The following is a 14,969-nucleotide window of genomic DNA, read 5'->3' on the forward strand; positions in this document are numbered from 1 at the left end:
AAATGATTAGAATAAATTAAATTAATTATTAAAAAACTAAAAATTAATTAAACGACTTAGACTTAGATGATAATAATAATGAAACATTTATTAAAAAATAAATATAATAGATCAGGTTAATATTTTATTTATTTATTTATTTATTTATTTATAACATCATAAAATTCTGTCCTTTCCGAAATACGCGAACGCTACGAAAAGATAAATCTCGTACATGCCGCCGGACGAGTTCATGAGCATGAGACGCTCTTATCTTGGGAACGTATTAATAGTTACTGCATTGACCACTACTACGATATGGCGCTGAAATCAGTGAGAAATGCTGGTCTCTCCTTCATCCAGACCTTTGGCGATCTGTCTATTAATCTGTGGCTCCGTGATGCGAGGATCGCCCGCGTGACGAGATTCTAACCTCGGTCGAGTTCGTGCATCCTCGGCTGCGTAGTGACTGCACAGTCGCTGACAGATATCAGCTGTTCCAGTAAATAAACCGCCGCGTTTGGACGATGGACGGCATCGAGAACGACGACGTCGCGCGGGATCGTCAATCAGCTGACGAGGATGTCAGCGAGTCGGATAACAATAGCGAGTGCTTGTCACAGCAAAGCGAGGGCGACGTCAATTGGTATTACATGCCAGACTCGATTCTCCTGAGCATCTTCCAGTACCTGAGCCCGAAGGAGTTGACGATCGCGGGTGAAGTGTGCAGTTCCTGGCATAGGGTGTCGCGCGACGAGTTCCTATGGAAATATTTATTTTATCGTACGTACAAGATAGATCCGGACGTCGGCATCGTGCCAGGTTTGTTTCGTACAGCAGTAGTATTTTCGACGTCACCATATTTATTTATGTATATATATGTATGTGTGCGTGTGTGATTTGAAAATATAAATATACTTTGTTGCATATTACATGCGTGAGATGGATCAAAAATATAATTTCTTTTGTGTGATTCACTTATTGTGTTATTCAGTTTGAACAATTATTTGAACCACAAGAAAAAACTCAGTTTAGTTAAATTAGATAATTATTTTTTATATAATACATATATAAAAAGATAATAAGACAATACATATAAAGATAATGAATACTAAGAACAAATGATAAAAAGTAATTATTTGGAAGTATATCAGACAGAGCTTAAATGAGCTTTGATTAAACTCTTAAATGAGTTTTATAATAATTTTATTGAGAATTGTTTTTACATACTCATTAAAATTTATGACAATTCTCACTGTTTTGATGTCTGTCTAATGACCTCTTTTGTATCTGTATATTATGTATGATATCCTTATTAGCAATAATACATATATCTAATTTTGTGTACATCTTTTGACATATATTTCATAAATATTTTAATGGAAGAGAGAATAATATTTACATTAATTAATTTACACATACATATTAATATATTACATTTTATGTTTTATACATCTCTCTTGATTAAAAGAATATTAGTAATTATTATTAACTTTCTTTCTCTCTTAGGTAAAACTTCTTGGTTGGGAGAATTTAAACGTTTGGCATATCACACTCCACTGATAGAAACTGAAATTCTCAAGGAACATTCACATCAAGTTTTACATGTGAGCTTCTCCCATAATGGCAAAATGTTTGCAACTTGTTCAAAAGATGGATATATTCTTGTAAGCTTTTTTCTGTCGTTTATACTTATTATTTTCTCTTGCAGATATCAAGTATTACAAATATGCTATTATTTCAGGTATGGCAAAGTCAATATCCTGTTACTATAAAATATTTACACGATATGAAAACATTTAGTTGGAAATATACACAATTTTCACAGTTTAATTGTACAGATACCTTACTTCTTGTTTCTGGTGTACATTTTGGTACACCCCATAGTACTTCGGGAGAAATAGCAGTCTTTAAAGTAGCACGTAAGTAAATAAAAAATTTTGAAGAAAATTATGTAAATTGATAAATCTTAAATAAGAAGATAATAAGTTATCTTTTGACATATTTTAAATAAAAGGCTTCAATTCTTATTCAAATAATTTCTTATATATGCTTTATGTTTATTCGTAGCTGGCTTTGACCTTCAATGTAGAGTAGTGAATAAGCCGTATGACATATTTGGTACATGGTACAGTGAGCGTTACCTTTTAAGCGGAAATCTGCATTGGTTGGCACATTTGGTCAGTACTAGTATAGTTTGGCTGAATAAGGCAAACCAGGAATCAGCTAGTGAACATGTCCCCATCATGACTCAACTTTTAGGTAAAGTTACATTTAATATGCTTTCTTCATTTTTAATGTTAATTCTAATGGAGCACATAAATAGTTGTCGAAAATCATTTTTTTTCACAAATCTGTAATTGTTCTCAGATTCTACAATGGAAATGCTTCCTCAATTAGAGCAATTATGGTTGCAAATTGTTTAGCGCCTGCACCAGCTGAAACTACAGAACAACAAAGCCAACCGTCCTCCTCAAATACAAAGGAGGAAAAAGGAAATCCGCCAAGTCACAAGGATTTGTTGTCACCTTCAAACGAACCTAGTAGCTCGCAACAGCAGGAAGAACCAGAAGTGCTACACCATGCATCATCGAGATTACAGTATGTTTAATTTATTCCTGTTTGACATTATAATAAATTTATTATTTATTAAATGATTAACATTTATGTAATGTATATTTATGTATGATAGATATAGTAAATTAGAAGGTGGTTTTTCGAATTGGAGAAAACTTGGTGACGGTTTCGAATATGCTAGTCCTATACAATACAACCAGGAATATAGGCAAGTTGAGATGCAGCGGAAGGCGCATGAAAGCGACAGCGAAAGTGAGAATCCATTGTGGGAAGAAGAGAGCGAGTCTGGAGGTAGAAAAATTACGCACGCGTAATGCATAGTAGTAAAAAATCGATCGTTATAATTATTGTATAAAATATGATTAAAAAAAAAAAATAAATTTACAGAATCTTCAATAACCGAAGAATGTGATACTGATGAGTTAGCCAATAATCCAGAAAAGTTTCTTATATTTACAACTGGCTCCAAAACATATACTCCGCATAAAGTTGGTTTTAAAAGAATTAAATTAGTTAGTTTCCCGAGAAGATTGGACCCGGGACCATCGCTACGCGAGAGAATAGCTCAGCGGGAAAGGGAGCGAGAGAGACAAAATACTCCGTCAGTAGAAGATTGGTTAAATTATGCATCTGTAGCAGACAAATTCGATAAGATAGATCATTTGATTGATCTTCACGGTCACATCATTGGAATGGGACTTTCTCCTGATCATAGGTCAGTTATCAGTATTATCATATCATAAGATGATATATTTGAAGCGTTGTTAATTACACATACGTTTTCATACAGATATCTTTATGTAAATACAAGGCCATGGCCAAAGGGTTATGTTATTACTAATCCTTTACAACCACCACCGATAGCACAAGAAATTGATATACACGTGATTGACTTGGTAACATTAAAACAAGTTGGTACAATGTTAAGAGCACACAAGGCGTATACACCTAATAACGAATGTTTCTTTATATTTTTGGACGTGTGTAACGAATATGTAGCAAGGTAATGATAATTCGACTTGCATTTACATAATTCATCAATTTAATTTAACAAAAAATTTTATATTTCTAAAAAAATATGTAAGATTAATTATTAATTAAAATTAATATCAATCAAAATTAATATTTGTCGCTAGTGGTGAAAATAAGCTTAAACGACTTGACTACGACGTAACTAGCAATTTTATTTGATTATTTCACGACGTTTCGACCATTTGGTTGTGGTCCTTTTCAAGTGAAATTTCATCAATTAAACCGAGATTAACATAACATCACACCGGTGTTATTTGAAATCGAAAGTTAAACGTTAAAAGAGGAACACGTCCCATCGTTATGATGTTGTTGACGAAACATCATAACGATGGGACGTGTTCCTCTTTTAACGTTTAACTTTCGATTTCAAATAACACCGGTGTGATGTTATGTTAATCTCGGTTTAATTGATGAAATTTCACTTGAAAAGGACCACAACCAAATGGTCGAAACGTCGTGAAATAATCAAATAAAATTGCTAGTTACGTCGTAGTCAAGTCGTTTAAGATTAATTATTAAATATCTTTGTTTACAGCGGTGCAGAAGACAAACATGGTTACTTGTGGGATAGACATTATGGAATTTGTTTAGCAAAATTTCCTCATACCGATGTAGTTAATTCCGTAGCTTTTAATCCACGTGATCCTGAAATGTTAGTTACAACCAGTGATGATTATACAGTTAAAATATGGCGAAGTCGGGCTATGGTAAAGGCTTTAGGTTTAGATGAAAATTCTTATCGTAGAGGGATGGAAGTGCGAAAAAGACGTAGGTTTCAGAGAAGCAGTAATAATATCGACTGACTAAAAACTATTAAATTTCCAATTTAAAACATTTATTTTTACAAGATTTCTAGAGATATATTCTGCACTTAAGTTAAATTGTATACAAAATCGTCCAAAATACTACTATCATGTAAAAGCACAAATAATCAATCTATTTTTTGATTGCCTGGGATTTATGCACACAAACGCACGTGCAGACTTTTATTTCTTATAATGTAATACAATCTGGAATCTCACCAGATGAGTACTATTTGAAAGAGTTACTAAAAATGTTGTTAAAAGAATGAATATCGCAAAGAATTATTATCTATTGTTAAAATTAGAAAATATCTAATTAAAAAAAATTAAAATTACATTATTTAAATATTAAAGAATATCATCAAACTATTTTTAAATTGTCAGGTTAAAGTTTATTGATATAGCTTCTGCAAATGGAACTCTAAGCCTTATAGAATTTATCTTCTGATAAAATTGTAAAATTGGAACCTTCACTGTGTGTGTGCAATGATTATTAAGTTTTTCATGATTATAATTCTGTTCACACATGTATGTGATCTGTAATACTAAATTTTTTAATTTATTCTATATATTTTTAGCTATAATTTGAAATATTTATTTCGTCTACTTATACTTGTACTAAACAAAGGAAATAATGAATGGATATAAATGTGCACTATTTTATATCATTTTTTTCATACATTTCATTTTTTGATCTTGTATGGTGTATAATTATAATATAAAATTATAAATGTAATATAATAAATCTTCCACAAAAACGAACAAATTTGGAGATATTTCCAATGTTCTTGTTACAAGTTCAAATTTGATTTAGTAATTATGAAATATATAAAAAATTAATATAATTAAAAAATCTATTATAATTAAATGTGGAATGTTAATAAAAGTCACAGATTAACAAGTAATATATATTTTCTTTTAACATAAAATCTAAAACTATTAGCAAATAGTACATATGAAAAAAGTGATTCGGATGTAAACATTTAAGGAATGATTGTTATTTTTCAGAGAATATTCAATAATTTACTATTCTTATGATATCACATACGATCTACATAGACCAACAATTTTGAACATTGCTTCCATGCGATATCGTTAAAGCATTATATAAAAATGCCACATGTATTAGTGCAGAATCATATTTATAGTTTGTACACCTAAAAGGATATATTGTAACGATTCACAAAATCATTGTATTGTTTAATTTGATTTACTGCTTGTTATATATTATAAGTTATATAATCACTTACCTACAATCCGCCATTTCTTTTGTATGATACTGACTTGAGAAACAACATAAAGGAATTTATTTTCCATTTAGCAGAGTTTTCAATGGGTATATGGGTATATTTATGCTGAACCTGTTGCAATAGGTTCTGTAAGCAAAGCAAACAGTATGAGATAAAAATGCATTAGTAATTAAGTTACTAATACTACTACTAGATTTATTATAAAAAGTTACCAGGATGAGATGACATTCCATCTTGATGGGCATTTCCAGTTGTAGGTAAGACTTTCTTATGAGCATCCTTATGTCCATGACAATGTTCACATTCATCATCGCTATCTTCGGAACTACTTTCACCAAAAGTTTTTGGTCTCTCATAAATACAACAACCTGTTATTAAAAAAGATTATATAATTTTTACATTTTGAATAAATCTAGAAAATTTTATAGAAATAAATATTAACATTTTGATTTTTTCTTATTTAGATGTTCATTATCAACAGTTCCTTCAGTCCATTGAACCTTTTTGCTCGATTTTGGTTTTCGTAAACGTAATCGTACAGTAGGCACATCCTATAAAACAAAATTATGAAAATTTTATTAAACTATAATAAAGCTAATAATTAATTGCACTTTAAATTACATGTAGTAATCACAAAAATATTGTCACAATTAATTGAAAAATATTTATTATAGAAAATGAATATAAAATATACTCAAAAATTTAATATTTTTTATTTATAATATTTTTATACCAAGTTTGTGGCACATATACATACAAATATATTATATTTATAAAATTTATATTATATTATATTTATATTATATTTATTTTATTTATATATTATATTTTATAAAATATAAGTGTTATATATAATATATATATATATAAATTTGTAAACTGTATTATCTGAGAATGTAATGGTTTTATATATAATGTTTATAATATATATATGCATACAAAGTAGAGTTTCTTCAAACATCATTAAATTAAAATTTGTTGCATAAGTGTTACATATAAAATTGCATAGAAAAGATTAAATACATGTTCATTAATTATTGCACAATTTTTTGTGCTATTAACTTTTCTATTTTATCATCCGAATATTTTAATATATTTCTTAAAATTTCTGATGTATGTTGTCCTAACATTGGTGGTGATGATCTCACTCTGTTGGTGGCATAGCTATATGTCACAGGTGGCCCAACAAGTTTCACTTTCCCTGTAACTGGATGCTCTAATTCTTTAATCAATTTTGTATGTTTTACATGGGGATCATCAAACACCTGAAAATGATATGCCAGTTTAAGAGGATGCAATTTTGCATATGTGTTGTAAATAATCAAAATTATTTGAGATTATTTTAAATCAATTCATTTACCTCTTTATAGTGTTCACTACTCCATAAGGAAATGAAGCACCTTCAAATATCACAGACCAATCTTGATTTTTTTTCCTCTTAAATGCATCTCGAAGAATTTGCAGTAATTCCGTTCTATTCTTAACTCTAGCAGCATTATTCTTAAATTTATTATTATTAATGAGTTTCTGGTAATTGTAATCTCTTAATTAACTCTAAAAATTGCAAATCACTGCCTGCTCCAACTGTCATATATCCATCTTTCGTCGGGAAAGCTTCATAAGGAACTATGCTCTCATGTTCAGATCCCCGTCTTGTTGCTTCCTTATTTCCATTCAAGTAATTTGAAGCGATGTTGATCAAACTGGCAACTTGAGTCGACAAAAGATCACATTGTATCCACTGGCCTTGGTTTATTTCTCTTCTTTGCAGCAAAGCTGCCATAATTGCTCCATGAGCATACAATCCCATTGCTAAATCTGTCATTGCTACACCAACCTTGCATGGCGGTCCATCTTTAGATCCAGTAATGTGCAAAAGTCCACCTAGGGAAGCAGCAATGACATCGTAGCCAGGTCTATTTGCGTAAGGTCCCTTGAATCCGTAGCCAGTCATCGAACAATATATAAGATGTGGAGCTACTTTGGCTATGTCTTCATATCCTAGGCCCATGCTGCTCAGTTTTCCTGGTACGTAATTTTCCACCAGGACATCGCAAGTTTGCGTCAGCTCATAGATGATGTCTTTACCTCTCTTCAGATCGATACAAACGCTCTTCTTGTTTCTATTCACGCTCATGAAGTAGGTCGATTCCTGCGTTCCTTCGAAGAAGGGCGGACCCCACTTGCGCGACTCATCTCCAGCACCAGGTCGCTCGATCTTCAGGATCTCCGCGCCGAGATCTCCCAGAATCATCGTGCAGTAAGGCCCGGCGACGATCCGTGTCAGATCTAGAACCCGTATCCCGTTCAACGGGGAACGATCGTGCTTGACGTTCGTTTGACAAAACTCACGTTCGCACTTCTTCAAGTGGTACTCACTTGTCAAAAGTCTCTCGCCCGCGAGCTTTCGCGAGAAACCCGTAAACACGTTACGTATCATCGTTGACACTTGAAGCACGAAACCAGAAATGATTTGTATAACCTCGTCGTAAGGATATTAAATTTAATTATGTATATCGGAGTAGAGAAGAGTATGTGCTCTACTTTTTATGTTTAAGATAAGATAAAGATGTTCTTACTCCACCGAGATGCTGAATCGTATGATATTGGAGGGGATATTAAAATGTGACAAGAAGCGAGGTAAGAAGAATAATTATTTGCATTCTGTAAATAACGTCACCATCGACGATTTTTCACCGTCCTCGCGATGAGCGAGTAATAAACGTCACATACGTAAATGAAGATGTAACAACGAATGTGCATACCTGTGACCCGGAGTCAGTGACATCCGCCTCGGAGATGGTTTCCGTTTGCGTTTGCAAAGCCGCTTGCTCCGACATCGTTCTCTCCATGTGTTGGTCCGCGTTATTTTTTTGGACGAGGGACACGCACGATTATACTGCAGCGTCAAACGTAACCTATGTGATTTTCCGCCATTGCTGCAGTGCTGCAATATTTTTTGCAATTGCGAATATGAATGCAAAATTGTCCTTTTTTGCAATTTCAATTTTCAACATTTTAATTTTGGAAAGGACGCTTAAATTAGAAAGAACATTAAATTTCTAAAAATGCAATTTCAAATAAATTATTTACTGATAAATTATGCATATGCAATTTCTCTCTTTGTAATCAGCTTGTTAATTCTATTAATATGTAACACTTATGATTATAAATAGTACTTTTCAATAACGATAGATTGTTTTTCCAAGTGTTACATATTTATAAAAATTTTTACAAAAGGTAAAATCTTCTTCGACCGTACTGAAAATTTTTACATTTATAGAAAAAAAATTTACTTAAAAGGATAATAGAATATGATAAAATACAGGAAATTACAAGAACATAAGGATGTTTATTTTAAGAACATCGCATGGAGTGCTGGATATACCAATTGTTACAATAGCATTGTATTTGTTTTCCACCGTAATTCTAATATAGTGCTGATGTTGAAGACATAGGTGTATCGATTAAATTGTTTCAATTTTTTCTATGTCTTGTATATTTAATCCAGCTGAAAAACACAAAAAGAGGATATTATTTAGCTGCATTATTTTCTATAAATAATAAGATAAACGACAAATATTAATGTATATTGGAATATGTCAACATTATTTACCTTCTTGAAACCAATGTCAGCGGCATATTCCCTAAAGCACTGCCGGCAGATGTTCAGGCCATATTTGCGAATAAGCCCATGTCTATTTGCACAGGCACGGCTACAATAAAATCAATTTATTTAATACACACATATGTACATTTATCTAATATATATTAGAATTAATATTAAATTTATTTAATATCTTCTAAACTTTACACACAATTGTTTTAAGTTTAAAATAATTTAAAATTTAAATATGGAAAAAAAGAGGAAAAATATATAAAAATAAGTAAAACAAAGTATTAAATAAAATAACTACAGTGCGACTTAACACATGATACTTTTGAGGTTAGTATGTATATTTGTAGACATCTTACAAAAGCAATATTAATAATTAACATCGATATATAAATATATTGAATTACTTCAAATTTAATTAGTTATATCAAATTTTCTGCTCTAATTATAACATTTTTTTGCCTAATATGACATTCATGGTGATCACCATGCGATCGCTCAACTCTATTGTCTATCATATAAATTAATTGTTAATAAAAGCTAAAAACCCAAAAAGAATATTATACTGACCAGGATCTTGATCCTTGACCGTAATTTTCGTGGATGAGAATACCCAAAAATTCTGGAAACCCATGTCTACACGTGTTTTTTTACACACTTCGAACTGCTCAGAACGAGTCGACAAAGTAAGAACACACGATGCAAAAGACCGGAAGCGGAAAGCGGAATTATGAATAAAATTTTATGGCGCCAATATTAAAATCACGTGACTACTTTTTTCGAAGCGTATTTAAACTCAATTCTCTTCGACATATTTAACTTTTTATATTATATTTATTATGTTAATGAGATACATTAACAACAAATTTGTATGCACTATTACTCATCTAGCAAAATAATAAAATTAAAAATTTTTTTTGTAGAGAGCGGATATATATATGTATTTACTCTTATATGTGCAAAAATAAACTTTATTTCAAAATTTTAAATTTCGAAATAAAACATGAAACATAAGAAAATATAAGTTAGATTTATATATTTAAAATAATTTTTAAAAATTTTGGATTTTAAAAATAATAAAAAATGTATGAAAAAAATATAATCAAAAATAATACATAAAACAAAAAAATCGTTTTGATATTCGAATCAAAATCAATTAAATTATTACTTTGAACTAAAATTTTAAATTAAATAAATGCAGAAATTAAATTATAATGTATTAGATTTTTAATAATAATCAATAATAAAAATAGTTTTAACATTTAAAAAATCAATTGTACAATCAAAATTAAAACTTAATTTAAAAAAAAATTTAGTTGACTTCTTTTGAACTTTGTATTTTGCAATCTTTGTTTTTTATTTTAATTTGTTAAAATTTTTTTAGAAAATTCTGTGGTATTATAATGTAAAATTTTCCGAGGGAGATTGAAATGTGTAAAGAAAAAGGGGGTTTTTCTTAAAAGACTGAAGGCGGCCTTCCCTTCCCGGGGAAAAGGCCGTCGATAAAAGCGGGGATAAGTTACAACGGTATTTTCCATGATGTTTTGGCTTTTTCAAAATCTCGAACTGTACAGTTGAGTTAATTAGCACTTTAAACAAAATTTGCCAGTCAGGCGAAAATGAGATACAAAAAGGGAGAAATGAAAAAGGTGCAAAATTAAAAGAATATTTTTAAACTTTTTTATTTTATCTAGATACATAAGTTATGATAAACGAGCAATAATTTAACGCTTTTGAAATGAAATCAAAAAATTAAAGTTTAATCATAATTAAATCACTCATCTTCTCTCTTTTTTAGGGGGTTATTAGAGATTAAGGATATAAATTAAATCTGATTAAAGAAATAATAAAAAAAAAAGAAAATATATAAAATTTATATATTAAATATTTAATCCTTTTTAAAATTAATTAATTTTTTTTTAAATTGGTTAAAAATTAAAAAAAAGAATTTTTAAAGATTTAATTATATTTTCTTTTTTGTATTTATTCATTTTTTAATAAATTTAATATAAAAATCGCAAAACGCGTTACAGGAAACTAATGCTTTAAAAGAAAAAAAAATATAAATTTGAAGATAAAGGTAATTTAAAGGATTATTCATCTTTGTTGGGCCCTGATCCTTTAGGGTTATTTTTTACCTATCAAACGTACTGGGGATCTTTTTAAAAGCCCAGTGACAAAAAACTTAAAAAGAGGACGGACCAAATTCTGGATCTACCCCAAAAGGAACGCACCGGTTATTGAAACATGTATAGGGGTGCCCCAACATTTGGGTTTTCCCAAAAAAGCGAAAAAAAAATTATTGGGATCTATTGTGGGCCCCGATTACCTTTTTCGCTGTTGTGACGATTTTAGGAAAAACTGGGGGACCATCAAAAGGGTCAACCACCCGGGTTTGGGGGTCTTTACAAAAAAGGGGATCTGTCGACGTCAGGGCGGACGAATATACTGCGGCATTCAAGATACCCGAGGATCGGCAAGCTTTCCTCGACTAGTCAAGAAAATTTCCCACGAAGATTCGTACAAAATCGAACGTATGAGGCATCCGCATTCGCGACAACGATGACACAAATTTAACCGATGGCCCCCCTTGTTCAAGAGTTATCAACGCCGTTCCTCGTCGATGGCCTAAAATTCGAAATGGGCGTGTAGTTGTCATCACGTCCTAGATCCTTTTCGGTTTAAGCCTACAAGGCGAATTTTCCCGTTTCGCCCGGGTTTGAAAATTATCCTTTCGATCCAGAAGCCCTAGAAAAGTACGTGGTCGGTGAGTTTCTACCATTTGGAATTACCGTCCTTGAAGAAATACACACTGAACTTGGGGTTCTCGATGAAAGATTCGTTCGCCGTATTTCAAAGAGCACGGAAAGAATTCTGGGGAAGTGGGAGCGAGTGACGATCCCACCCGAAAGTGTTGATAAAAAGGGGGACGCAATAGAGAAGTTTCCAAACGTTTGGGAACGGCAAAAAAATTTTCGAGCTGTGAATTCGTTTTAGCCTATGAAGACTTGATGTTACATGAGGAAAGGCAAACGCCCCCAAATTTCTGTTTCGCGCTTATCCACCAAATAAATGTTGTACGAAAAAGTCTTTCAAACGTTTGCATTGATTGGTTTTGGCAAGAGAACAGAAGAAAACCCTTTGAAGACTAGGGAGAAAAGCAACGGGTAAGATTTAAATGCATTAAAGTCCAACAGGAGATTTCGTTTAGTCAGTTCTTAAATTGTATCCCAAAAAATATAAATAAAATTTTAATCACATAAAAATTTTAAAAATTTTTAAACATTGAAAAGAAATAAAAACAGAGGAAAAAAGGGAAGTAGCGAATAAAAATCGTGGTACTACAAACTCTGCAAAAAAGCGAGGGTTTCTTTATATAGAATGCCAGGGGGTAGACCATGCTAACTTTGGAAAAAAAGCTATTCTTGAGATTTCTTGAACACCCAAAACAGGGATTTTTAAAGAATCTCCCACCTCCTGAAGTCCGAGATTGCTTTTTTTTAAATAACTTTTTTAACAAAGAAAATTTTTTTTGCAGCAAAAGAAACGCTAAAAATTATACATTTAGAATCAATTTCTTGTGGTTCAAAGGAAAATCGAAAATTGGTATGATTGGGGTAGTTGCCAATATGATAAAAATTAAAAAGGGTTTTTGTAAATAATTACTGAAAATTATTGCAGTATAAAAAACTGATATTATAGTATTCTCTTGAATGAGAGCATTAAGAAAAACCCTTTTAAAAAAATAAAAAATCCCCGGGTATTTTTTTTCTTCTTTATTTTTGTCCTTCTTGTGGGTAGTTAAAAAAAAATAAAAAAAAAAGTTTTTATGTTGCCGTGATCAATAATTTTTAAAAAGAAATATATTTTTAATTTTTGTTTACTAAATCTTCTAAAAAATTTTTTGACAAAAATTTAAAACAAAAGCTTAAATGTGGAAAATTTGTTTCGTTTAAAAAAGTTTTTTTTTCTTTTACTTTGATTCGGGCGGTTTATTACTCCCTTTTAAAAAACTTTAAGCAAACTCTAGCTCTTCACCCTTAAAATTTCCCTTTTACTTTTTTTTTTATGTAATTTTCGGACCCCGAGAAAAACTGACGCAACCGCCCAAATCGTATTCGCACAACCTATACAATCTGTGTATTTTTAGTTGAAAAGTGCGACAAAACATTATCAGGTCTACGTGCAATACTCTAGTTAGAAGACCGTTTTTTATTCCCCTGTGTTCTCTTAAAAAAATTTTAAAATTTACAATACATTTATCTTGCAGGCGATTGCATTTCAGTTTTTTCACTGTGTTTTACCGTTTCAATTTTCCCTTTTATTATAAAAAACAGCCCAAAAAAGGGACTTCGCCAGCTTTTTAAACTTTTAGCTTTTGTAAAGCAACATCCATCCAAGCCAAAGTATCCATAACAAAGTAAAATTTTTATCACATGTCAAAAAAATAATCGTAGAAATATCTTTAAAAAATTTTTTGTTGTATGGTTGTTTAAAAATTAAAAAATGATTCAGTTTAAATTTTAAATTGTTTTAAAAAATTTTAAAAATTTAAATTTGAGTTTTTACGTTTGCGAAAAATATAATGTTTTTCTTAAAAAAAAAAAATAAGATTGCACTTTGTGCAAAGAAAATTTAAACAAAAGTCTTGCTTTTTTAAAAAAAATTTGGCAATCCCCAATCTCCAAAACGTTTTATAGCTTTTCATTCCAATTTTGATTTCCCCAGCTTTGGACGGGGTGGTCGCAGAACCATACCTGAAAAAAATCACTCATAAATTTGTAAATCTTATTAATCATTTGTTATTTTATAAAATATTTCACCTGATTCCTGAAAGACTCTGTTGGACTGCAATCTGTGCTTTTTTCAGCATAATTGCCAATACAAAGACAATTACTTTTAAGAGTTTTTTTATATCTATCAAGGATTTTTTCACAGGCCTATGTAAAATTCTTTGTCCTTCCCCCCGAAAAAAAAAAAAATTAGCATAAAAAGAAAAGGGAAAGGCAGAATCAATATTGCCTTTTTCTGCTGGTGTGATATTTTGATTTTGGACCATGAATGAAAGGGCAACAATTGTGTTTGCATTCGAAAAAAATTTTTGGGTTTACATAAACGAAAGAGACCCCAAAATTTAACCACAATCTCGTACTGTACATTCAAAACCCGTAACTTTTTTATCAGGATTTTTTTTGACGGCTTTCCAACGGCCAACATTTTTAGCCAATTGCGAAAATGATTTTTCCAAAAGGAAAACCGGTTTTCGACATACCCCAAAGGGCCAGGATTCATACCAAAAATAAAATTTCTTTTGAAAATGCAGTACTTATGAATACTGGATGTGTTTTTTGATATTCAAATGGATTTTTAAAAAATATTTGGGACCTTTTATGGGAAAAATTAATCTTGTAATTTTGTACAAAACTTTTGTTAATTGAAAAAATTTTTTGAAAAGATCCCAAATGTTTGGGTCTGTTTAATTATATTTTTTTGTTGGGAAGAAGATACTGTAGATTTTAAGTTCAATAAATTACTTCTTCTTGGTTTTCCCAACCGAAAATTTGTAGAAAATCAAAAAAGGGAAAATTTGATCTGATTTCTTTTTTTTTCGTGTTTTGGGAAATATCATTTTTTTATCTGGCTCTTTGAAAAGAAATTGTTTCTTGCGAGTTGAAAGTACACTACAAAAAGGAGAGAAGATATATGCTATTT

General features: G+C 30.8%; 4 protein-coding genes across 6 annotated transcripts; 1 reads left to right on the forward strand and 3 right to left on the reverse strand.

Annotated features, from left to right (window-relative positions):
- Positions 1–107: 107 nt before the first annotated feature.
- Positions 108–5,046, forward strand: LOC114940704 (F-box/WD repeat-containing protein 5-like). The gene is made up of 9 exons (XM_085480348.1): positions 108–801; positions 1,489–1,646; positions 1,724–1,901; positions 2,050–2,238; positions 2,346–2,580; positions 2,672–2,847; positions 2,944–3,271; positions 3,347–3,559; positions 4,124–5,046. Exons 1-9 carry the CDS (start codon positions 507–509, stop codon positions 4,389–4,391), a joined length of 2,040 nt encoding a protein of 679 aa, XP_085336474.1. The 5' UTR covers positions 108–506; the 3' UTR covers positions 4,392–5,046.
- Positions 2,350–8,540, reverse strand: LOC114940703 (E3 ubiquitin-protein ligase PPP1R11-like). 3 transcript variants are annotated; one of them, XR_014924182.1, is made up of 5 exons: positions 8,407–8,540; positions 6,084–6,192; positions 5,854–6,009; positions 5,642–5,767; positions 2,350–4,233 (listed from the first exon to the last, which is right to left on the reverse strand). XR_014924182.1 is itself a non-coding variant. In XM_085480347.1 (4 exons), the coding sequence occupies exons 1-4, from the start codon at positions 8,491–8,493 to the stop codon at positions 5,742–5,744; spliced, it is 378 nt and encodes a 125-aa protein (XP_085336473.1). In that variant the 5' UTR covers positions 8,494–8,540; the 3' UTR covers positions 5,515–5,741. The 3 variants fall into 3 exon arrangements, 1 of the variants encoding a protein (XP_085336473.1); XR_014924181.1 differs by having other exon boundaries at positions 2,350–5,548; XM_085480347.1 differs by lacking the exon at positions 2,350–4,233 and having other exon boundaries at positions 5,515–5,767.
- On the reverse strand, positions 6,577–8,398 carry LOC146724178 (succinyl-CoA:glutarate CoA-transferase-like). The gene is given in 3 exon segments (XM_085480349.1): positions 6,577–6,909; positions 7,004–7,165; positions 7,167–8,398. Coding segments are annotated over 3 exon segments (1,311 nt in total). The 5' UTR covers positions 8,082–8,398; the 3' UTR covers positions 6,577–6,675.
- Positions 8,541–8,973: 433 nt separating the features above from the next.
- Positions 8,974–9,906, reverse strand: LOC146724179 (small ribosomal subunit protein uS14-like). Its single transcript, XM_085480350.1, is given in 5 exon segments — positions 8,974–9,152; positions 9,258–9,357; positions 9,828–9,853; positions 9,855–9,869; positions 9,871–9,906. Coding segments are annotated over 5 exon segments (171 nt in total). The 5' UTR covers positions 9,892–9,906; the 3' UTR covers positions 8,974–9,143.
- Between the last annotated feature and the right edge of the window lie 5,063 nt (positions 9,907–14,969).

Source organism: Nylanderia fulva, unplaced genomic scaffold (assembly GCF_048542155.1).
Source record: "Nylanderia fulva isolate GAGA-0341 unplaced genomic scaffold, ASM4854215v1 Scaffold1446, whole genome shotgun sequence".
Lineage (NCBI taxonomy): Eukaryota > Metazoa > Arthropoda > Insecta > Hymenoptera > Formicidae > Nylanderia > Nylanderia fulva.

Bases quoted from the DNA above. Each gene is read 5' to 3' on its own strand.
- LOC114940704 (XM_085480348.1), top strand. From the start codon at position 507: ATGGACGGCATCGAGAACGACGACGTCGCGCGGGATCGTCAATCAGCT. The intron at 2,239-2,345 runs TAGGTAAAGTTA...CTGTAATTGTTC, and splicing joins CCCCATCATGACTCAACTTT to TCAGATTCTACAATGGAAAT. The intron at 2,581-2,671 runs GTATGTTTAATT...TATGTATGATAG, and splicing joins CATGCATCATCGAGATTACA to ATATAGTAAATTAGAAGGTG.
- LOC114940703 (XM_085480347.1), bottom strand. From the start codon at position 8,493: ATGGAGAGAACGATGTCGGAGCAAGCGGCTTTGCAAACGCAAACGGAA. The intron at 6,193-8,406 runs GTATGCACATTC...TTTGTTTTATAG, and splicing joins TCACTGACTCCGGGTCACAG to GATGTGCCTACTGTACGATT. The intron at 6,010-6,083 runs GTTAATATTTAT...TTTTAATAACAG, and splicing joins AAATAAGAAAAAATCAAAAT to GTTGTTGTATTTATGAGAGA.